The sequence below is a fragment of the Anolis carolinensis genome, chromosome 1 (genome assembly GCF_035594765.1).
Source record: "Anolis carolinensis isolate JA03-04 chromosome 1, rAnoCar3.1.pri, whole genome shotgun sequence".
Taxonomy (NCBI): Eukaryota; Metazoa; Chordata; class Lepidosauria; order Squamata; family Dactyloidae; genus Anolis; species Anolis carolinensis.
The window spans coordinates 235,787,062-235,812,324 of record NC_085841.1 but is presented as its reverse complement, the minus strand read 5'-3'; the positions used below and the strand labels follow the sequence as shown (position 1 = coordinate 235,812,324).

Here is a 25,263-nt window from a genome sequence, read left to right as displayed (position 1 = left end):
TTTGTAAGACCTTGTATTTTGTTATCTTTTCCAGCTCTTTGTCCTCTACTTAACTGTCTCCTAGTACTGCAATGTCTATAATAAAAACATGTTGCTTTTCCACAACTGTTATATCTGGTTGTTATGTGACAGGTGTTTATCTGTTTGGATTTTAAAATCCCAGAGTATTTTTGCTTCTTTGTTTTCTGTGGTCTTTTCCGGCTTGACGTGGAGCAGCCCTTTTCCTCCTTCAGCACGGACGGACATTGCAATGGTCGTTGGACTTCGTTCATTTTCTATCTCAAATCTTAACAAAAGCTCAGAGATTTTGTGGATTATCTGTTCATCATCATCTGTACATAACTGAGTTTCAGATTCTGACTTTGACAGCTCAATTCTATCGTTTTCAAAAATCTAACTTAAACTTCTCAAATAATCGTAAGGTAAGAAAACTACTGAGATTAGTATCAACCCAATAATTGTTCTTTTATATTCATAGTATATTCTCTTTGGAAAATCTCTAAGATCTCCATCACAGTGCTCTTTAAAGGCTGAAAGAAGATTCAAGGATAGAAAGGGATTTGAAAAAACAGGTTTTATTTATATAGAAGATCTATCAGTTTGGCAAAGAGAAGAGGCAAGGTTGTTTGTCCAAAATATATGGCACAGTCCACCATTGTGCTTTTGTATTACTCTGTCACCCCCAACATTACATTGTTACAATAAGAACACTGAGATTAAAACAAGCACTTGACAAGGAAGACCAATTTGCTGTGATAGCTGACCATTAAATAAACCTTTAGTTCTACTGGCTGATGCGGCCATATATCTGGAAGAAGCCACTAACAGAACTTGGGATGCATAGCACATCCATAAAATACAAGATAGCAGAACTGCCTCAGCTGGTGGAGGTATTTTTCTGGTGAGGACAGTGGTTCCCAGCCAGTTTACCAGCTGTTAGGATTTCTGGGAGTTGAAGGCCAAAACATCTGGGGACCCACAGGTTGAGAACCACTATTCTAGAACCTCACTGCATGGAGGTTCAAAAGTCTGGGGACAGCAGGTGAAAGTGGGAGACAACCGGGGAAACTGTGGGGCAGCGGTCAGCTTTGTCCCCTTACCGTGATTGGTTGTGGGCTGCCGTCCCACAATGTTTTCCCACTGTTCCCAGTTTCCTGCTGCGCTGTCCCCGGCTTCTTCAATGAGGAGACAGATAGTCACCCATCTCCTCAGGGCGCCCTCTTAATGTGATGCCAGCACACTGCCAGGACGGAGCCCAACGGAGCTCCGCTGGAAGTAGCTCTGTATCATATGATGGGCTCTGGCAGACTCCATCCCAGCAGCAAAAACCCCCATCTGATGAGGTGAATGGCTAAAACAAAGTGAAAAGCAAGTATGTAATGGCTCTTTACATCAGCTGTGTTGCTATAGAGTTAGCCTTCTCTTGAAAGAATACTTGAAGACGCGCAGGAGATGAAGATACCAAACATCTTTATGGCCAGCTCATGTCACCTTCCAGTTTCCTGTCCCGTTTGTCCCTGTGCCCCTATGTCTGTACCGGGAATGTCATAGTTGCATGACATGAGTGATTATGACATCACAGTGTCTGATCACCCTTTCCCGCTGCAACTAGAAACACTGTTGTACATGATGTATTGCTTTGCCAAGCTATTATTCTATGCACATTTACCTGAATGTAAGTCCTAGTGAATTTGATAGATTTATGATTTAGTAGACATGTACAGATTTTGCTGTATCCATTCATGCTATTACTCATTTTCAATGAATACATAGATATGAATGTAGATTGAAATTGAAATTTAGGTCTAGATATATAGAGAAACTAGTTGTGCAGAAAAGAGAAATCATAAACTGGTGTTACCTGATTGACTAGAGAAATTACATTCATCAAATAAGCTACTGTTATTGACTCAACTGCAATAATGGACCAGATCCTCAACCAATGTGGGCTGTTTGAAAGACACTGCAAGAGGGTTATTGCTTAACACTTAATGAGCTGGATGCATTGAAGCAGATTGGTATATTAGTGGAAATGGTGGTTACAACAATATTTTATTTGCATTTCTTGCAGTTTAATCCAATGTATCTTTAATTAGGAGTAAACCCTATTAAATTTAATAGGATTTTATCTCACTTTCCTTAGGGGTTTGTTCTTGACAAAGTGGAGGGGGGAGGCCTGAGAAAGCGTTAAGTTGCTCAAATTATCCAGTTAAGCAAAAAGTTTGTTAAAACAAGGATTACAGTAGGTTTTGCCATTCTGCTCCTGGAAGATGCCATTGTGCAACTGGGTAAGGCAGAAAGCACAGACAAAGTGCTCTGGGTGGAACTTATACCCCATGGCACTAACACAACGGCCAACAATGGGCTTCCCACAACCCTGGCACACAGTTCCCTGGTGATGGTGGAAGTGAAGCTCACAGAATGGACGACCATTTAATTCAAAGAAGGAGCCATTCTCAAAACTGCAGAAACAGTCCTGAAAAGAGAAGAAGCTTTGTTAGAAGTGCAAAAAGAATGCCTCGGAGAAAGCAATAGTAATTGAGTGTAGCTACATTGAATTATATTATATGAGTCTGCACCTGAGGGTCCCCTGATGTTTTGGCCTACAACTCCCAGAAATCCCAGCCACTTCACCAGCTGTTAGGATTTCTGGGAATTGAAGGCCAAAACATCAGGGGACTCACAGGTTGAGAACCACTGGTCTAGACTGAGAGTAGAATGCAGTTTCAAATTGAATTATATGTCAGTGTAGATGGGGCCTCTATCATAGGGGTTCCCTGGCAAAATGTATTCAAAGTGTAGCTAAACTTTGAGGCAAATATGAATTTTCTGCCAAACTGTTTAGACTGGTTTCTAATGACCTCATCACATGGAGCATTTTCCCTGTTGTAGAACACTTCATCTCCATTTCAAGGACAAAGAGGCATGTTTGCCTACTTCCGACCATCATCCATTGCCCTTCGTCCTTGAAATGGCAAGAAGCATGCTGACAGGAGGGAGCTCACAACATGAGTGAGTAATCGTGTTCTGAGCTCCCGGCGTGTGGCAAAACCATTGCTAACGCCAAAAAAACACATGTGATGGAATCTGACAGATTCACCTGTGTTGAATCACTTTAGTGATATGAAGGAATGGGAGTTCCTCACCACTTTGCTATCACTGTATTTTCTCCTTAACACTGATCTAATAGAGGGAAGGAAAGCCTAGCAGGAGGGGATTATGGTAAAGTGATTTATAATTACATTGATCCAATGAAGGGGAACACAGGCTTGAAAGAGGGGATCATTGCAAAGGGGTTATAATTACACTGGTTCCTCCCTCCTTGTTTCCCTCCCTCATTCCCTTCCTTCCTTCCTTGCCCTCTTTCTTTCTTTTCTCCTTCCTTCCTTCCTTCCTTCCTTCCTTCCTTCCTTCCTTCCTTCCTTCCTTCCTTCCTTCCTTCCTTCCTTCCATGGCAGGAGTTCCCTGATTTAAATAAAAAAAGGAATACAGAGAGGGAGGAGAAAAGGATTCTCTGTGTGATGGTTCTAACACGGGCAACAACGGGGGGAAAACTAAAGAAGAAAACACATGTGATGGGAAGACAGAACTTGAAATGGGATGACTGAGGATCAAAAGGTACAATTCTCTTTGCTAGACAGACTGTCTTCCCACACTTCTCAAAGTTCATGCAATGAGGTCCTAACTGCAACAATCTCTAATTCTATCGAGAACAAGCTTACTTACTCCACACACAAAACACTCTGGGTGCCAAACAGCATTCAGAGCTGACAAATACTGGTCCATGACAGGCCGATCACATCCTCTGCACTTGGGTGAGAAAAGGGCCAGGAAGTCTTTTTGGCAGTATGGCTTCCCATCCTTCTCATGGAAGCCTGCAGAGGGAAGCATGAGAAGATAAACATGGACCTTTTTTACAGTAGGGAACTGCTTATTCAGCATTGAAGATGGAAGAAAAGGAACCTTCATTTTGCTATGAACTCGTCTTACTAGTATGGAATGACTAAGTGAGACCTTTCCTGGGTTGTTTTCGGAGAAGTAGCCATGCTAGTCTCTTGTAACATACAAAGGAGGAAGAAACTGGTTTTCATTTTAGCATGAATACCCATTTGATGCTACGAAAGCAGGGGTGCCTACTTTAAAATGCTAGTCTGATAAAGCCCTTAGCACTGCATCCAAAGATGTGGGTTTATATTCATGAAAGCTCATGCTACAACAAAAAGCAGTTTGTCTTAAAGGTGCTGTCACATTTTTTAATCCCCCTCCCAAAAAACACCCCAAATTGAGTTTTCTTTGTGGAGAGAAAAAGCAGGGTATAAATAACAACAACAAGAACAACAAGAACAACAACAATAATGTATTTCCTTAGAAATGTGAAGTCATGGTCATGATCTTTACGGTTCTCTCTCTGACTTGGTTTCAAATATATTTTCTTTCACTAAGGTACAAAATTGCAAAATTACCTCCTCATACCCTTCAAACCAAAATATAACTACATGGGCATACCTTTTCTTTCTGATGGTTCATTATTAAAATATTGGGTATAAAATTACCTTCAAACTATGTGAAAAGTGTACATGAAACAAACATGAATTTCATGTTTAGACTTGGGTCCCATCTCCAAGATATCTCATTATGTATATGCAAATATTCCAAAATCTGAAAAATGGCAAAAAAATCTTGTCTCAAGCATTTCAGATAAGGGTTACGCAATCTGCACTTGTGGCCAACAGTAACGAAGGTAGGAGAATACTGGAAAGCATTGCCAGAAAAGAAACTTTAACAAGTTCTGCAGCAGACAATCATACTGTTCATGTGGTTAGGCAGTTAGCTACAAAAGTGTTTACTGCTTCAGATCATAATCTGGTTCAGCCACAGGCAGGTCACTGCATGGGCAGGTCATTGCAGGGTCACAGTGTGCCTTGCGAAATTCTTGTGGCCATAGTTCCTCTTAAACGTTTACAGCCCAAGAGGAACAATCTGTGATTGCACAAAGGAGTTATTGTACCAGAAATGGAGCCCTCACACCCTGGATGAAGAAATGGCTTCTAGCGAATCCACATTTCTGAGTTGCTTTGAACAGTGTGAAGCAATAACAGTGAAAGTTGTTCTTAGTGATGATGACAGAAAAGAGTTGCCAGGAGTTGGCAGAGGGTCCAGTACACTTATGAGACCTGTAATAGAGGCAGACTTCACCCATAAAACTTTCTGTACTTTATAATTAATAGTTTGGGGAGATGAGTGCAACGCTAAGTACTCCATAATCCACTGGGGGCCCAATTACTGGAGCAGGACCCTGGGGAGTACATTAGTGCTACTCTGTGATCAATGTCCCACAGTGAGTAGCACTGTGTTTATGCTTTTCTCAAGGTCATTTGCAAATAATAAGTGCTCACGACATACAGTCTAGTTGGCAAAAAACTTAAAACATTTCCATCCTCCCCAATTCCAACCTCCCCACAACATATTCTGTCCTTATTCCGTAGGGGCCTTGAGTACAGATGTTGGAGTCATGCACCTCTCCAGATATTGCTGGAATCCAAACTGCATTGTCCCTTCCTATTGGCTGTGCTGGCTAGAGCTCCTGGGAACTATATTCCAATAACATCTGAAGGGATATGAAAACTAAATTAAACCTCACTGATTTCAATGGATCTAGCCTAGGGCTGGAGAAAGCACAGCCCGTGGGACATGTCCATTCCTCAAGACTTCCCAAGTGCCCCACAAACGTGCTCATTTCCATTAAATATTTTTGAAAACCATACCTTAATTTTGTCATTTACTTTAAGGGCTACCATGTTACCATGACATTGTATGTACAGTAATGGGACTTGAACATCCACAGCTTTTGATGCCCAGCAGATATCAAAAGCATTACATTACATTAATGCATATTATAATATTTATAATCATCTTGTATGTACACAAACAATATTACATTTACTTATTTAGGGGTTTTTTAAGGAAGTAAACTGGACTTACTTCAGAGAAGCATACATGACTGACAGTAGGATTTATGCTTGATTGCACCTGGTTATGTATTTTTGTCTGCTGGGTCAAAACTATGCTGAATCATCTGTATTCCACATTGCCACTGGGGCTTGTATTAAGTCAACTGTCACATATGAATGTGTGTGAGAGTTTATTTTTAAATAAATAAACAAAATAATGTATTCTAGGGATGATAATATGTCACATATAGCCTTGGATCATTGTATTAGCTCAATACATTGTCACGTAAAGGAAACACTCCCATTCCTCTTCCCAAATACCCATTTACTTGATCTGCCTTATTTGAAAATGTTGCAGTGCTAAGCTATAAATTGGAGTTCTAAGAGCTGAACCCAAAACATATTTCCACACCCTGGAAAAGTGTATGGCCATGTGCTGTATAAAATAGATCTGGAAGAGGAAGGTGTACCTGCATTGCCAAACACTTTCCCACAATGGGCACAAAAGAAATGCTCAGGATGCCAAGTCCGATCCATGGCTGTGAGGACTTTCTGCAACAAAAAGAGCAGAGTCAAATTAGATGCTAGCAACTTTTCATTGTTAGAAGAATAAAGATAAGAGAAGCAAGAAGAGCAGGTAGGAGAGAGAGGACAGACTCCTTACTTGTCCCCACTCTGAACCAGAAACGTTCCCATTGAGAAACAACAGCTGGGTGGTAGAGCTGATATTACCTACCTCCTGGATGGGTGCAGAACAGTAAGCACAGCGAGGGGAGAAGAGCTGATGGTAGTCTTCTTGGCAGTAGGCTTTGCCTTCCCGTTCATAGAAAGGACTGGAGCCCACTTCTTTTCCACAGTGGCCACAGAGGAAATGTTCAGGGTGCCATGTCTTTCCCAGTGCTGTAATTACCTAAAAACCAGAAATCCCAGCAATTATCCTGTAGAAAATATGGTTCAGAGGCCCACTTTCTCATGCAGTAGAAAACCCAGTCTCAAAAGGGCCATGTTTTTAGGAAGACAAGAAGCTACTTTATACTTAGCTAGACATCCAGCTTTGCCATTTTGGCTGGCCCCATAGGCTGTCTAGCATTTCAGGCAGGATTCTTCCTTGCACCCAGCTTGTGATGCCTGATGGTGTCCCATCCAAATACTAACCATGTCCAATTCTTTTGACTTCCAAAATTACATGAGATCACATTTGTTCTAGGTCATATGGCAAAACATATTTTAACAAAGGCCCCTAGTTGCTCATCAAGCAGCAGTGGCTCTGTGGGTTGAGAAGTCAGGACGGTTAGCTGTATGTGACCAAAATAGTGAAGGTAGGCTACAAGATAAAAGGCCTGCTAGCTGCCTTTCTGGTAAGATAGAGAGACAGCTATCTGGCTTCATGATCTACTCTTTCTCTCACCTTTCCAGCAATGGGCTTGTGACAGGAAGCACAGTGGCCCTTGGGTACTGTGGCAATACCAAGGTCCTGCAAATCATGTGTCAGGCCCTTCAGCATACTATCGAGATTGTCTGTGGTTTTCTGCTGTATTGCAGGTGGCTGTCCAAAATCATCTTCTGAAAGCTACAAAAACAAAAGATCCCCCCAAGAATTGTCAGTATTCTGTATGTGACTTGAAATGGAATGCACACATTCTTTTAAATCTAATTCTTGTCTTTCCCAGTAAGAATTCAATCATTTATACTCAGAAGACAAGATGCACCACACTAACAACTGAACCATGTCTTTTTCTAGCTGGAACAAGAAAGTTATTACACATCCCTCATCATCAAACTTCTTGTGTTTAAATATAAACCACCTTACTCTGTCCTTATTTAACATCTCATTTTACCTTTCCTACAGAGATACTCGCATGAACACCTCAGCAAGTGAGAGTCCAAAAGTGGCAGGCTAAAACCCGGAACCTCAATCCATGGTTGAGACTGATGAGAGATTCCCCCCTTGGGCACACAGAAGAATGGATGACATGGAAAGCACTGAACAGACTGCACTCTGACACCACGAGGTGTAGAACCAACCATCAGAAATGGGGCTACAAAGTGGAGTCCATGACATGCAAGTGTGGGGAAGAGCAAACCACAGACCACTTACTACAATGAAATCTGAACCCTGCCACATGCACAATGGAGGACCTTCTCACAGCGACACCAGAGGCAGTCCAAGTGGCCCTGATTCTGGTCAAAGGACATTTAGTGTAATGCCAAGTTTTTAACTTTGTGTTTCTAAATACATTACAACTCTACTCTTGGTGCTTCTGACACAATAAATAACTATCTTTCCTTTGAAAGACCCATTTTCACTGTTTTTGGGAGCAGTTACATTACACTGTCACCTAGCCTTCACAGATTAGTTCATGTCTCTTTTATTTATTTTTAATGAATTATACCCATTTTTCTCATAAAAGTTCAAATGGCTTATTTATGAGAAAATAATAATAATATAAAATAAAAATAATAACATACTTCACAATTTAACGCAAAATGTCAAAAGGTGAAATAGATGTTATACTATGCAAAACAAATATTTTCCCCAAATCTTCTGTTTTGCCATTCCCCATGCTTATCGGAGCCACCAGTTAGTTGTTTGGGGTCATTCCATTTGAAAACTGCTTCTCTTGTACTCAGAAAGATAGTGGGATGGCATTATTATACATTCTTTTGCACCATCACTGCATTTGTGCTTCAGTGTCACTGACTTGCAATGAAAAATAACAATATGATTCTTTGATTCTAATATCATTTATATTATCTTGTGTGCTCTATCTTTTCCTCCATTATTGGCATTTTCTTTCAAAAAAGAAAAGAAAAGAAACACCAGGAGGCTTATTTGTGCAGTTGTTCAGTTATGTAAGCCATCCACACTCCATTACTAGACTTATTTTTTCTTCTTGTAAACTCACATCGGCCTGTTTTTTGTTTTGTTTTGTTTGTTTATTTGTATATGCACTCTTTGAATTTTTCCTGGATCATGTGTTTTCTCTAGACATTAATCCTGACAAAGAATTTACAAAATATTCTCTCTGTGTTGGCTGCCTCTTTCTTTACGTGCACACAAGTCAAATATTCAAAATATAAAATATAATACAAATTCATTAATTTTTCCTATGTATGAAGACTTGTATTGCACCACTCCCTCTTTTAAAAAATATTTTAAAGTGTTGGACAGAGAATAAATGTGCAATGGTTCTGTTGGGAATGCCTGAAAAACTAGTTGTCTCTCCAGCCTAACCCCGGGAGGTAGTCTGGGGTTTCTTGAGGGAATCCCAAGAAAGGAGCCATGAAACCACGCTCACATCATATGCACCATGCCTCCATATCAAGCAGAATGAGTCATTTACACCCCAAATGATTACTAAACCAAAGCAGGATATGGGGCCATTAACAGATTACATCAAATGGGTGGGTGGGGGAAGAATCACTTCTCCAAAAAGCTGACAGCAGTATAGCCTGGTATAATACTACACTATCATACAATAATCTCAAGGCAAAGTTGGAACAAACATAATACAACTGTGGTATAACAGTGTTGGATGATAAGCTCTTTTATATTGGTCGGGTTCTTTAGCCTTGTCACCTAAAACCTCCGAACTCATTTCTTCTGCAAAGCATTTTCTGAGCTATTGTTGACCTATTCTGTGTTGTCCAGTTTACTGTGTCTGAAATAGTCATTGGAGGAAATTGTGGGATTTGGAAAGAAGAACACTCCTGTTATGATTGAGCCTCGTGGCTCTGTTTCTGACAGGCGTGGGCGTAAGACTCCTCGAGAGTCGGATACTCTCGAGGAGCGAGAGAGAAAAAGACTGCGAGACATATTTGCAGCACCATCTGACGAAGAGTCTTTCGAAGGGTTTACGGAGAGAATGGAGGAAGGGCTGGTTAGCTCAGAGGAGGATGAGATGGATTGGACTCGGGTAAGGGAGGAATTGGGGGCCACTGGCCATGATGGGGCAGAAGATGAATGGGGACCTTCAGGATTAGACCCATGGCTTAGCTGGAGGGATGGGACGGGATCCACAGCTGGAGATGCTGTTGGGCGTAGTCAGAGATGTTCCAGCTCTGACGAGGAAAGTGATGAGGAAACGCCCGGGTTAAGGAGGACAGCTGACAGTGATGAAGATTTGTAACTGGCATAAAATGGGGCTTGGGAGCAATTGCAAATTGCGTCGGGCAAGGTAATCTGGGCAAACGCTTGGGATTCGTGTGTGTGTGTGGGACGCTTCCCTGAAGACTTGTGTACTTTCCTGTGCTGAGACGTAAGTTGATTGGAATCCAGGGTCAGACGGCGGGAGGGATTGTGTGGGCATTTGTTTGTGCAAACCTGTGCTTACTCTTATTAGCTTGACCTTCCGTCGTCTTCTTGACGGACGCCATCTCCTGCTTTGAGAACTCGGACTGAACTGACCACGGCTTGTCTTCCCCCCCTTCTTGGACTTGGAAAAACTACAAACGTCTGCTTCTGGCTTTGATCTACGGAACGGAACTGGTCTACTCTACTGCTAAAATCCCTGGCTGAATTGTTCGTGTTGGAATCCTGTCTGCTGTGTGTGTGTGTGGGAGCGACGCAAGTTACTCTAAAAACAGTGTTGGCAGCAGAGAGGAATCTGCTGCCAATTAGTTGCATTCTTTATCTTTTGTTCCTTGACTTTCGTTTTGTTTATACCCAGGCTGAAGAAAGCAGTTTGTTTTTACCCGGATTAAACTCCGGTTTAATCCGGTTTATCTTTTGAACATTTACTTTTGCTTTTGCCCCTTTTTGCTCCTAAAGGCAAAAATTGCCTGGCCCTTGTGTTTTACGGGCATTTTTGAGTTCTGTAATCTAATAAACTCTGTTACTTTGAATCTTGTGGCGTTCTGTCCTTGACAGATTGCCCGACGCCCATAAAAGGTTTATTGCAGCAATAAACCCGTCAGGAAGACGATGGATGAGTTAAGAGCCAAATTAGACCAATTGCAAACGGCTTTTACCGTTAGCCAAACCGCTCATGCCGTGAAAGGACATGTTTTGACTCCTGAACGCTTTGACGGAACCAGGTGCAAGTTGCCAACCTTTTTGGCACAAGTGGAGCTTTATTTTTCTCAGCTCAGTGCTCATGCTTTTCCCACAGACACTAGCAAGGTGGCCTTTATTTTGAGTTTGTTGACCGGTCCCGCAGGACAATGGGCCACTAATTTAATTTTGGGAAATGACCCAGTCAAGGACAATTTGAATAATTTCAAAAAGTTGCTAACTGATACTTTTGGGGATCCTCTCCGCACGGAGAACGCTGGGTGGGCTCTGTATCGGTTGAAACAGGGAAAGGGGACTGTTTTGGATTACTTGAATAAGTTTAACCTGTATCGCCACCAGCTGGATTGGGGGGAAAATGCATTCATGCTTTTATTTACTGCCGGGTTAAATGATATGCTCCAGGATGAACTAGCACGCTTGGAGCCGGCTGAAAGCTGGGACGCCTTAGTAGCTAAGGTGCTGCGTTTAGACGCAAGGTTCGAGGCTCGTAAACATTCAAAAGCAATGTGTGTGCCACCCATGCATGTAACCAGGGCACCTGTGGTGATGGGGGAAGAGCCCATGGAGCTTGGGGTCTTTAAAAAGCTGTCTACAGAGGAAAAGAGCCGTAGGAGGCAGCTGGGCTTGTGTTTGTACTGTGGGAATGCTGGGCATTTTGCCAAAAGTTGTAATGTGAAACCTTCCCAGCTTTCGGGAAAAGGCCAGCCCTAGTGCGACGTGAGTCCAACGCACTAGGGCTCCTCAAGCAGTCAACTGAGGGGAGGAAGCATGTTTTCGTACCCATTACATTATCTGTTGGGGGAAGGGAACTTGTTTCTACTCTGGCACTGCTGGACTCAGGGGCCACGGTCTCTTATGTAGATATTGAGTTTGCTAAGAAGCATGGCATTCCTAAGGTGCGCAAAGCATGCGACGTGTGGGTGGAAGGAGCAGATGGGAGACTGCTGGAGACTGGGGTGGTTAACCAGGAAACCTCAGCAGTAACGTGGGAGGTGCAGGGAGTAACGGGAACGTTTGTGTGGGATATTACGAGCTTGCCTAGATATGATGTGATCCTGGGGATGGATTGGCTAGCTGTAGTAAACCCACAAGTAGATTGGGCAACACGTAAAGTGATTTTAAAGAGGCAGGATTGTTGCACTCTAAATGTTACTCATTCTGATATGGAGGGAGTGCCTGCTGAGTATGGGGAGTTCTCTGATGTATTTTGTAAAAAAGAAGCGGACAAATTACCACCGCACAGGCCATATGATTGCGCCATCAAGTTGGCAGAAGGTGCGAAACTGCCAGCAGGGAGGCTGTATGCCTTGACTGTACCGGAAAGGCAAGCTTTGCGGGAGTTTCTAGATGAAAATTTAGCCAAGGGGTTTATTCGCCCATCTAGTTCTCCAACTGCGGCACCAGTATTCTTTGTAGCCAAAAAGACTGGGGAACTTAGGCTGGTCTGCGACTATCGGATCCTAAACAAATACACCATTCGGGATAGGTACCCGCTCCCTTTAATCTCGGAACTGTTATCAAGGGTGCAAGGGGCTAAGGTCTTTACCAAGCTTGACCTGCGGGGGGCCTATAACTTAATCCGTATACGGGAAGGGGATGAATGGAAGACGGCATTTAACACGTGTTTCGGATGCCACGAGTTCCGAGTCATGCCTTTTGGGCTTTGTAATGCTCCTGCGGTCTTCCAGAGGTTCATGAACGATGTGTTCAGGGACCTAATTGACCAATTTTTAGTGATTTATTTGGATGATATCTTGATTTTTTCTAAGGACGAGAAAGAACATCGTCAACATGTCAAGCAGGTTCTGCACCGACTGCGGGCTAATGGGCTTTTCGCCAAGGCTTCCAAGTGCGTCTTTCATGTGCCTGAAGTGGAGTTCCTAGGTCATGTAGTGTCAGGTAGGGAACTTAAAATGGACCCACATAAGGTTGACGCCGTCAACTCATGGCAGGAGCTGAAGACTAAGAAGGATGTACAAAGGTTTTTAGGTTTCGCTAATTACTACCGGGAGTTTATTCCGAATTTTGCAAAGCTCACGGTACCTTTGACGCAGCTTCTGCGCAAGAAACAGCCATTTGTGTGGGGGCGGGAAGCTCACGAGGCGTTTTTACAACTTAAGTCTAGTTTTCAATCGGACAACATACTAACCCATCCTGATGTTGACAAACCGTTCGTGGTAGAAGCGGACGCTTCTAGCTACGCGTTGGGGGCTGTATTGTCTCAGAAGGATTCCTCAGGGACCTTGCGTCCCTGTGGATTTTACTCGCGGCAACTAACACCCTTCGAGCAGAACTATACCATATGGGAGAAGGAGTTGTTGGCGATTAAGGTGGCGTTTGAGGTGTGGCGGCACTGGCTTGAAGGGGCACGGCATCAGATCGTGGTCAGGTCTGATCATAAGAACTTAGAGCACTTGCAAACAGCAAAGAAGTTAAACCAGCGTCAAATCCGCTGGGCTTTGTTTTTCTCCAGGTTTAACTTCAAGGTGCAGTTCGTGGAGGGGAAGGCAAACTTGCGGGCCGATGCTTTATCCCGCAAGCCAGAATTTAAGACCAATGAGCAGGTAGTATGTCAGACCATCTTGCCTACTGCCTCGCTGTGTGTTGTAGATAATGAGCTCGGGTTACATGATCAGATCCTTGAGGCTCAGAAAGATGATGTGTGGACACAGGAGCAACTGATGCTGCTCTCAGCAGGTAACCGTACCATACTGCCGCATCTCCAAGATCAAGACGGGGTATTGGTGCGTAGGGGGCAGGTTTACGTACCAGTGGGGGCCCTCAGGTTGGAGGTGATTAGAGCCCACCATGACGAACCCATGGCTGGGCACTTTGGCAGGTTCAAGACCGTACAGCTTATCACCAGGAGCTACTGGTGGCCAAAGATGCGGCAAGACATTCTGCGCTTTTGTGACAGCTGCGCCGTTTGCCAGCAGAGTAAGACGCCTGTTGGGCGCCCTAGAGGGTTGTTGTCGTCTTTACCTGTTCCGGAGAGGCCATGGCAAATCATTTCCATGGATTTCATTTCAGATTTGCCTAAATCTGGGGGTTATACTTGTATTTGGGTGGTGGTGGATTTATTTAGTAAACTGGCTCATTTTATTCCTTGTTCAACCATTCCGGCGGCCCCTACGTTGGCCTTACTATTTACAAAGCACATCTATCGCTTGCACGGAGCACCCGAGGTGATTATTTCCGATAGGGCTCCGCAATTTGTGTCACGCTTTTGGAAACACTTCCATGAGTGCTTGGGGACTAAGTTAAACGTGTCGTCCGCCTTCCATCCGCAAACGGATGGACAGTCGGAACGGGTTAATGGGCTCTTAGAGCAGTATCTGCGTTGTTTTTGTTTAGATCAACCCACGGCTTGGGTGAAGTGGTTACCGGTGGCGGAATTTGCTTACAACAATGCGGTGCACACGTCTAGTCAGCATACGCCGTTTGAGCTTACTTATGGCTTTCACCCACGGGGAGGTGTGGCGCCGTCGACCAATGTGGTCTCTTCGGACCCTGTGTACCGCTCTACGGAAATGGCTGCATTGCATGATGTTGCCCGTCGCTTACTGTTGGAAGCTAAGGCAACGCAGAAGACTCAGGCTGACCGCCACAGGCAGGCAGGGGAGGAGTTGGAAGAAGGGGATTTAGTGTGGTTATCTTCCAAACATATTAAACAGGCTGGGGGAAAGTTTGCGCCTCGGTATTTGGGTCCCTTTCCTATCGTTAAAAAGATTTCTTCTGTTGCGTTTCGTTTGCGTTTACCGTCTAGTTTAAAGGTCCATCCAGTCTTTCATCGTTCGCTGTTGAAACTTGATACCTCTAGTCGTCGTGGTGCTATAGCGGAGGGTATCACTGCCACTTCTCCGCCATCGGGGGAGGAGGCCTTTGTGAGAGGGGATAGTGTTATGATTGAGCCTCGTGGCTCTGTTTCTGACAGGCGTGGGCGTAAGACTCCTCGAGAGTCGGATACTCTCGAGGAGCGAGAGAGAAAAAGACTGCGAGACATATTTGCAGCACCATCTGACGAAGAGTCTTTCGAAGGGTTTACGGAGAGAATGGAGGAAGGGCTGGTTAGCTCAGAGGAGGATGAGATGGATTGGACTCGGGTAAGGGAGGAATTGGGGGCCACTGGCCATGATGGGGCAGAAGATGAATGGGGACCTTCAGGATTAGACCCATGGCTTAGCTGGAGGGATGGGACGGGATCCACAGCTGGAGATGCTGTTGGGCGTAGTCAGAGATGTTCCAGCTCTGACGAGGAAAGTGATGAGGAAACGCCCGGGTTAAGGAGGACAGCTGACAGTGATGAAGATTTGTAACTGGCATAAAATGGGGCTTGGGAGCAATTGCAAATTGCGTCGGGCAAGGTAATCTGGGCAAACGCTTGGGATTCGTGTGTGTGTGTGGGACGCTTCCCTGAAGACTTGTGTACTTTCCTGTGCTGAGACGTAAGTTGATTGGAATCCAGGGTCAGACGGCGGGAGGGATTGTGTGGGCATTTGTTTGTGCAAACCTGTGCTTACTCTTATTAGCTTGACCTTCCGTCGTCTTCTTGACGGACGCCATCTCCTGCTTTGAGAACTCGGACTGAACTGACCACGGCTTGTCTTCCCCCCCTTCTTGGACTTGGAAAAACTACAAACGTCTGCTTCTGGCTTTGATCTACGGAACGGAACTGGTCTACTCTACTGCTAAAATCCCTGGCTGAATTGTTCGTGTTGGAATCCTGTCTGCTGTGTGTGTGTGTGGGAGCGACGCAAGTTACTCTAAAAACAGTGTTGGCAGCAGAGAGGAATCTGCTGCCAATTAGTTGCATTCTTTATCTTTTGTTCCTTGACTTTCGTTTTGTTTATACCCAGGCTGAAGAAAGCAGTTTGTTTTTACCCGGATTAAACTCCGGTTTAATCCGGTTTATCTTTTGAACATTTACTTTTGCTTTTGCCCCTTTTTGCTCCTAAAGGCAAAAATTGCCTGGCCCTTGTGTTTTACGGGCATTTTTGAGTTCTGTAATCTAATAAACTCTGTTACTTTGAATCTTGTGGCGTTCTGTCCTTGACACTCCTGATCTTCTATTCTACCACTTTCTCCCTTTCTCATATACAGGTTATAGCATCTAGCTCCCTTTCTACTTTCTGCCTCCCAGATCACTTCTCTTGCCTGGGCCATTTTCCTGCAAAGACTGTTCCTAAACTGTTGTTCTCAACCCCTTTCATCCCACCCTCTGAATCCACCCTTCATTTTCCTTCTGCCCATGCTGCATTTGTAGCATACAAGTTCAATAGACACTAGCAGGACACTTCTGTCCCTAATTATGAAGAGCCATCATACTGTGCCACTTTAGATTTTAGAGTGGTTTTCCCCAAACTGTTGTCCTTCAGATGTTTTGGAACAGATTCCTAATCATTGGTCATATTAGTTAGAACTGAAGGCCACTGCATTAGGTCAGCACCAGGTTAGGGAAGACTGGCAAAAGTATCCATACATCACCTTAGACTGAAGTGTCCCCAGGGAAGCCAAAAGATCATCTAGCTGTTGAGCAGTTGAGGTGGACGAAGCTAAAGAGTACAGCGGCTGTGGAGGGGGGACCTTGCTGTACAAGAGACAAAGATGCATTTATGAGTGAAGAAAAGGAAATTTTATTTTATAACATTAGTAATTTCTCATCTCCCACTGTGCAGGTGCCCAGATTCACTGCAACCAATTTGGCTGAAGAGATTCTAGGAGTTGTCATCCAAATACGTTTTCTCACTTTGGTCAGCAACTTATTGATGATATACGTATGCATAAGTTGCATTACATATGCAGAGTGAGTGTTTGGGACAATGTGAATTATTGTCTATTGCAGTGATTCCCAAAGTGGGCGCTGCAGTGATCCAGGGGGGCGGTGATGGCCAAGGGAGGGGCAGGGCCTCTTTCCAAGTGCCAGAGACAGGGCTGAGCCCCTGAGGCGCCTGTTAGGACACAGGGGGCGGAGCTAGAGGAGTGGGCATGGCTTCTTCCCAACAGCCTGAAACAGTGCTGAGAATATATACCTCTCCTGAGGCACTTGTTGGGGCACAGGGGGCGGAGCTATGGAAGGGGGCAGGGCCTCCTTCCAAGAGCCCAAGATAGGGCTAAGCCTATATACCTCTCCTGAAAGGCCTTTTAGGACTAAAGGGGGGGCTAAGGGTAGGGACGGGGCCTCTTCCCAAAAGCGTGAGACAGGGCTGAGCCTGTCCCCTCCCCTGAAGCGCTTGTTAGAACATGGGAGTGGGGTATAGAGGTTCAGCCCTGTCAGGCACTTGGGAAGAGGCCCGCCCCCTCCTCTAGCCCCACCCCCGTGTCCTGGCAGGTGCCGCAGGACAGGCCTGCCTCAGAGCTTGTAACTCCTACCATCCCAGTCCTGGTCACCCATTTGTGGCCCCACCCACCTCCCCCTCCCAGCCCTGCATCTTGGACTAGGGGAGAGGCTCAGCCCTGCCCTCTTGAGTGGGAGCCATGCCCACCCCTCTAAGCCACGCCAACTTTCCAGGGGGCACTGAGTAATATTTTTTCTGGAAAGGGGGCGGTAGGCCAAAGAAGTTTGGGAACCACTGGTCTATTGTAAGGCTGTTCTGAGTCCCCTTCAGGGTGAGAAGGGCGGGGTATAAATAACTCAAATAAATAAATCCAACAAATTGTCACGGGAGTGGATTTCTGGGTACTGAGCCACTGTATGTATCCAGAGTAGTATGTCAGTACTCACTGATATACTACCCCTGTCCATTGCACATTTTATATTCAGGGACAGTGCTATGCATAATCATTTCTCACTAGTTGTGCTACAGTGGTATTCAATATGAGTACTGCACAGTACTAGCATAGAATGGCTCTGCTGGTAGATCTTTACACTAAGCTGCAATGAAGTAGCATATCAGTAAATGTACCTGAAACTAAAGTCTTAAGAACAAGCAGATATCTCACTATCTCTATTCTGGGACTAAATTCAAAGCCATCACTATGTTGGTCTGCAAAGGGATCTTGTAGACTGTGTGAAAGAAGTTGGTAGCATAAACTTTTGTAGATTTAAGTCCACAAAAGTTGATGCTACCAATTTCATTCTCTGTTTGTCTCAAAGGTGCTCATGAAAGATGTCATGGTATTCTGTGACTGGTGTGTTGTTTAGGTGCTACTGCATCATGTAAGTCATATGAAAAATTTCCCTGCCTATCTTCTCACCCTAATTCTCTCTATTTCACATGGAAAGTGTCAGTGTGGAAACCACACTCATTCTGTGAAATTTTGTATATCGGAGAAACTGCCAGAATGGGAAACTACACTTAAGAAGTAGCCAAAAGGTTTCAAGAATGATATCAAAGAAGTATAAATCCAGTCCTCTTCCACTCACTTAGTTGAATTCATTCATTTAAAACATGAATCACAGAATCATAGAGTTGGAAGACACCTCACGGGCCATCCAGTCCAATAATAGGCAAGTTGTATGCCTCCAGGTATTATTGAAATCCTCATCAATCTCAGACAGCAGAGCCAATGCTGGAAGGATCTTTGAAACTGTTGTCCAACAACATCTGGAGGACCATTGTTGCTTGTCTAAAATCAGGTTAAAAGCATTATCTTGGTAAATGCTGTATTTATATAAGCTTCTTTTATGGGAAACAATAATTGTGTTTCTTTTCCAAATAGTTTTCACATGCTTGAAGAATCCAGAAATTACCATATATGTTGAATTACTCAGAGGTTCTTGGAAATGGATTGAATAATTTCCAGCTCAGTGAAATGACTGACTCAGTAAAATTAAAGCTATGAGTATGCAAATATATTCCTTCTGTTTGAAATATTAATACTATTATGAAAAATCATGCCATGCTTAAATGAATCAATCTGCCCATACAGATTTTTAGGAGCGAAAAATAGCTAATATCACAGAATTCCAGATATTTAAATCAATAGCTGTGGAACAAAGATGACCAAAGAAAAACATGAATGGACAGTTTCATTAGAGGAAAGCCCACAATGTTACTGGGAAGGGCTGCTGATCAGTGTAATGGGATGCATGATTGTGGTCTCTGCGAATGACCAACATGCCCAATTTATCCAAATAAAATCAGGCCATCTGGATCAGACTAGACTAGGATAGCAACTATATTTAGAAGCATATCCACCACAAGATAACAATAATGATTGATATTGTGTAGGGGTTTTTGTTTTTTGCCTGGTAGTATAATAAAACTGTTTGTTTAATTTGAACTTGCCTTACATGATACTCAAATAGCTGTAGGGGTAAAATGTGTCAAAGTATTTCTTAACATGACACATCCTGCTCTTATGTTTCATATTTCTAATCCAAAAGCTGTTATACTTATCAAGCATAACTATTTCTAGATTATCAGTAGAACTGATTGCGTATAAAAAATAACAAGAGTGAAGCTTCTAAAATTCCCCATAAGACAAAATGGAGTACAAAACCCCATACATGCATATAATTTCACTGTGGTCTTTTGATCTGGAAACTGAAAATTAGCTACAACCCAAGGGACAACCAACTGTGTAATTGTGGGGAGAAGAACTACGATTTGAGATCTGGTTACCCTTTATTAGCAGAATTTTTGGACCTCTTTTTGCAGCACAAGCAAAACATTTTGGTTGTGTATCCATTAATGGCAGGTGGCTGGAATAGATGATTTTTGTAGTCTCTTCCAACTCTAAAATGCAGCCATGTGAACTGTCATGGCTACATTTTATGGAATTCTGGGATTTTTATTTTCCGGGAATCACTAGAGAACCTTGGCAGGGAATTCTGAATAACCCATGAAACTGAATGTTCAAGGATACCATTGGATGTAGCCATGGCAGCTAAAGCGTTATCAAAGTGCTACAATTATGCAGTGTAAAAAAGACCAAATTCATAATTTTCTCTCTAAAAAAGTTTTTTTTGGACTCTAACTCTCAAATGCATTTGAAGAAGGAATTATGATACCACTGACTGGAGATAAGTCTGAATTTCAAACATATCTCCACATGGATTAAGTAAATTTGGCTGTAATTGCGTATTCATTTATCTGGGACAAAGTCCCGAAGATCTGAATGGGACTTATATGGGAATACTAGCGCATATGACTGTACTGATTGCACTGACATCTATAATAACTTTTGAGGTAGTGATAGCTACAGTTTCATTCTTTTAAAATGTATTTGAGAACCAAAATTTTATCATTATTCAAGGAAAATACACGAAGCAGGAAGGGCCAGCATAACCTGAATGCTGGGCTGCCTTCTTGCTGCTGCATTTACCTGTAAATATTATCCACATCTTCCTCCTTGCGTTCAGCCCCACATCCTGATAGCACCTGGAAATAATAGAATAGATTTTCAAAGAGAACACTGCCTACTTTAAAAGCTATTCAAACACTAATAATCTTACTCAGAGGGAATACATTCTTGGTTCTCATTTCTGAAATTATTCAAGGTGGTCCACATAGGATTCTTCTAGCTAGGGAGCAGCGAGGCTTTGATGCTGCAAAGGTATTATAGATTTATATATTTGTATACAGTAGAGTCTCACTTATCCAAGCCTCGCTTATCCAAGTTTCTGGATTATCCAAGCCATTTTTTAGTCAATGTTTTCAATATATCGTGATATTTTGGTGCTAAATTCATAAATACAGTAACTACAACATAACATTACTGCGTATTGAACTGCTTTTTCTGTCAAATTTGTTGTAAAACATGATATTTTGGTGCTTAATTTGTAAAATCATAACCTAATTTGATGTTTAATAGGCTTTTCCTTAATCCCTCCTTATTATCCAAGATATTCACTTATCCAAGCTTCTGCCGGCCCGTTTACCTTGGATAAGTGAGACTCTACTGTACTTACTCAAATATATCTCAAGATATTTATCTATTCATATCCTTATTCATAAAAAAAACTACAGGAGGAAATGAAGTCATAAAGTAATGAGAAAGTGCTGGTCAAGGTGGCCAACTAAAGATTCCCCTAGGTAGGAAACAGCCAGGCTTTGAAGCTGCAATGCTATTCAGTGCTATTTGACCAAGCCAACAAAGGATTTCCCTAAGTTGAAAGCATCCAAGCTTTGAAGCAGTAAGGCTATTCAGTGCTATTCAACCTGGCCAACCAAGGATTCCCCTGGGAAGTAGCCAGGCTATGAAGCTGCAAGGCTATTCAGTACTATTCCAGCTCACCAAACAAGGATTCCCCTAGGGAACCACACAATCTCTACATCAACACAGACAAAGGAACAACCAGAAATATTGTTTATCCACAAACAAAAAAGACTTCCCCGAAAGTTGTAATTCACATATATCCAGAGAGCACTGTGAACACAAACACCAATGGATCTGGACCAAACTTGGTACACATACCTGATGTGTCGAAATGTGTTTACCAGAGGGGTCATTTGATTACTGGGGGAGGGAGCTTGGGGGGAACTGACTATCCTTTCTGAGAAATGTAATTCACTCACAACCAGAGAAACTGTGACCTTCACCCATGATGGACTGACTGACCATAGTGGGAGTTGCAGTTCACCCTATAGCCAGAGGGCAGACTGAACCCCACCAATTATGCATCTACAGCAAACCTGCCCAACATAACAGACTTAAATACTGATGGAGTTATTTGGGGTTAACCTGGCATAATGTGAGTTGTAGTTCACAAACTACCATATGCATTATGTACACAAGCATATAACACACTAAATACCACACTTCCTCATTACTTTCTTTTCCATACCACCAGACTACGCCACAGCAATATGTAGCTGAGCACAGCTAGTACAATATAAAATACAGGCAGTCCCTGACTTACAAACATCCGACTTAAAATTAGAGAAATCTGCCCCTAGGAATTGAAATTCACTCCTGGAAGAGTTATCATGGGGAAGAGGTGTCTCCATTGAAGCTTTATCCCCAGTCCTTGTTCCCACAACAAACCACATTTTTCAAAATCCAATTATCACAGAGGCAGAAAGTGAGGTGCAATCTTCTGAAGAGGGGCACAGACAGCAAAACAAACACCACGGGAGTTTTACCCACATTTTGTGCTTTCTGACTTTTAATGTAAATATTACAAAGCACATATTTCAGCCAATGGCTGGAATGAATGTTCTCATAGGGACAACCTGCCATGTAATTCACACTGGGAAGGCCCCGCTTTTCCACAACTGGCAACTTTTTCAGTTTACCTTTGGGGCCTCAAGGGTCTGCTTCTTTTGCTGAGCTGCATTGGTCGCTCCTGATACTGTTGCTGGTTTCTCTTTTTTGTCACGTTCCAGAAGAATGCAAACTTTTGCTGGTTCTGTTTCACTTACATTCAGACTCAATGAGGTTTGCTCCAGTTCTGCCAACAAAGCATCTGGGGAAAAAAGTTGGAAAATCCTTCTTTTTCTTGCGCTTTTGTTTCCTTTTTGGCCTTTGATATTTCCCACCTTTTGACAGTGCTTTGGGAACTAGAAGGATTTGTTGCATATTAATATATGCCCCTGGTGGCGGCGCAGTGTGTTAAAGTAGCTGAGCTGCTAAACTTGCAGACCGAAAGGTCCCAGGTTCAAATCCCGGGAGCGGAATGAGCGCCCGCTGCTAGCCCCAGCTCCTGCCAACCTAGCAGTTTGAAAACATGCAAATGTGAGTAGATAAATAGGTACCGCTCCGGCGGGAAGGTAACGGCGCTCCATGCAGTCATGCTGGCCACATGACCTTGGAGGTGCCTACGGACAACGCCAGCTCTTCGGCTTAGAAATGGAGATGAGCACCAACCCCCAGAGTCGGTCACGACTGGACTTAATGTCAGGGGAAAACCTTTACCTTTACTTAATATATATTAAATCTCAGAGAAATGGTATAAAGGGTCTCAAAAGGCTTAATTTAAAAGGATCCAAAAATGCTAACGGTTTCTAAGGCAGTTTCTAAGTCTCTCTCTCTCTGAAGGACACAATCTTTAGCTATCTGACAAGGCGCTTGGAACAGAGAGAGGTGAAACTCCTTTGTTTCCCAGCATCTTATTACATTCATATATTCTGTTTCTTCACTCTGAACTACAACGGGCAATATAATGCTTGTTAAAATAGCAACAGAATGTAACTCCACTTGCTCAAATATTTCTGCCTATTGCAAATAACTTGTGATTTTGGAAAGCAAAAACGTAAGCTTTGTATAGAGTGCACATGTCAGAAAAAGTTTATATCAAGTCAGCACACCCAATTTGGGTGTGGCAGTTTATTTTTCCCCAGCACAAGTTGGAGACTGTCACCACCCTTGGCCAACAGTAGACTTTCTTAAAATCATCATCTACTGTCTGTCTTTCTTCACCCACGTCCAAACAAATTTCCCTAACAAGAGGCCTTTAAAAGCCACATCATTTCTTCTTCCTCAATTTGGTGTCTGCCACTGCTAGTTTTGTCATGTTTAAATGCCCCCTTTGCCTTTAATAGATATGATTTTGTTATCATACAGCTTCCCCACTCCCAAAAGAAAATGACAAAAATCAGTGATGTTTGAAGGTATGACAAAGAAGCTGTTATTATAAAGTTTACATCATTTCCTTATATACATTATATTTTTTGCTTGTGGAAAGGTATAGTTATGAACCCTGTAAGGCAGAATCTAAATCTGCAGGTTTGCACTTCAGGGAGAAATAGTTCTCTAGGAATTTTCTAGGTCTTTCAGATGATTCTATGGCATACTTCCCCTACAAGTTGCAATAGGGTTATGTTGGGGGAACTAGCAAATTCATAAAGAGGACATTTCTCTCAATTTCTATGTCCTTCGATGCAACTCTATGCTATGCAGGAACCAAAAGTGAGGTAATGTAATGGCATTCAGTTGTTGTAATTGTAACTGTTTCATTGTAACTGTGTTCTGTCCAGGAATGCAAGTCTTACTGTACTTGCTACCTTCCTTATCATATATTCCAGCCTCAGCCTACATGTTAAAATAAATCAAGATGAATATCTTACTCACATATAGTTCATATTACATTGTTTTTTATTGATACTGATATTAATTAGTTTTAACAGAAACAAACTAATTATAAAAAAAGCTGTCAGCATTCAAGAAAAGCAAGATAAAGGAACTTTTCATATATGCCATAACTAAGCTTAAATGGCTCAACACTAAACTAAACATATGACACATTACTAAAGCATTTATACATTACAGTAGGCATAACCAACTAAACATAACAAGACCACAAAACAAACAAAAAAAACCCCTCCCCCTCAGAAGCTGTAATGAAATGGGGAAAACAATTAGTAAAAAAACAAAAACAAAAAAAACAAAACTGTTGCAGATTTAACAAAATTCCACTTGCTGACAAAATTAATATATTCACTAATTATATAATTATGATGGCAAAGAAGAGGTACATGTTTAGTTGTATCCGTAGCTGGGGCAGAGGAGGCAGGGGCTAGGATTTTTTTATTTAAAGTGAATCCAAGCTCTAATGTGATGAGGTCCTAGGGTAATGATTCTTATTTCTCTAGTTATTCAAGTTTTTCTGTTCATTCTTCTCGAACCAAGCAACTCAAGTAAGGTTGTGTCACTTCCTCTAGAATTTTTTTTACTTTTATAAACTGCCTGTGAGGAAGAAATTCAGTTTTTAGGGGCTTATTTTTTGTGTTGGAAACAAATCAACCTGATTAGTTCTTTCTTGTCACAAAGCTGTCAAGGACTCAAAATCTCTGACAGAGAACTTTGCTGCAATAAATGTTTGATTTTTTTTCATCTTCATAAGTCTCCTCGTTCCCTCCCATGAAAGAGAATTTAAGTAAAATGCAATATCCTTGAATATTCTGCACTGAGATTAAAAATCCTATTCCTTTAGCCTTTGCTCTTTGGCCATTGAGGAGAAAGAGCTACTTACCTAAGTCATCCATTTCTTATTTGTACAGGGCTTGTCTGTCTAGCCAGCTTGAGGGTCCCCCCAAAATGATATGCCTCCTGGGCTGTAGAACCAAGGTGGAAATAAGCAAGATGGTGAATGCGTAGAGTAGTGGATTCTACAGAATTCTTTAGTTCCTCTCTCTACCAGGACTTCCCCTCTTTCAAAGCTGAGCACTTTTCTCCCCCTCCCCATGAGTCACATTTTGAAAAGCTAAAAAATGCATTTAAATGGTTGAACAGGAAGTGGTAGCAATCTGATTGTTTCAAATACGTGCAAATTCAACATGACAGTTGGGTTATCTTTCTTGTCGATAAAGAACCTATCCTGCTGTATCAAGTAATGGCATTTTATAAACAGAGGTTAAAGCACTTCTTGATTTTTTTTTTCCTGTTGGGATGACTTACTTGAGAAAAGGAGGTTGT

At 42.6% G+C, this 25,263-nt stretch overlaps 1 protein-coding gene across 2 annotated transcripts in view; it reads right to left on the bottom strand.

Annotated features, from left to right (window-relative positions):
* Window positions 1-559: 559 nt before the first annotated feature.
* The window catches only part of lpxn (leupaxin), a 28,676-nt gene continuing 3,972 nt past the window's right edge, over window positions 560-25,263 (bottom strand). For both annotated transcript variants that reach the window (XM_008110807.3, XM_008110817.3), the window contains exons 2-10: window positions 24,821-24,902; window positions 22,146-22,315; window positions 20,233-20,288; window positions 16,450-16,552; window positions 7,360-7,521; window positions 6,688-6,861; window positions 6,422-6,503; window positions 3,727-3,875; window positions 560-2,476 (exon numbers count right to left, since the gene is read on the bottom strand). In XM_008110807.3, coding sequence (XP_008109014.2) covers window positions 2,210-2,476; window positions 3,727-3,875; window positions 6,422-6,503; window positions 6,688-6,861; window positions 7,360-7,521; window positions 16,450-16,552; window positions 20,233-20,288; window positions 22,146-22,315; window positions 24,821-24,833 — 1,176 coding nt within the window. In that variant the 5' untranslated portion in view covers window positions 24,834-24,902 and the 3' untranslated portion in view covers window positions 560-2,209. The remainder of the gene's footprint in view (window positions 2,477-3,726; window positions 3,876-6,421; window positions 6,504-6,687; window positions 6,862-7,359; window positions 7,522-16,449; window positions 16,553-20,232; window positions 20,289-22,145; window positions 22,316-24,820; window positions 24,903-25,263) is intronic.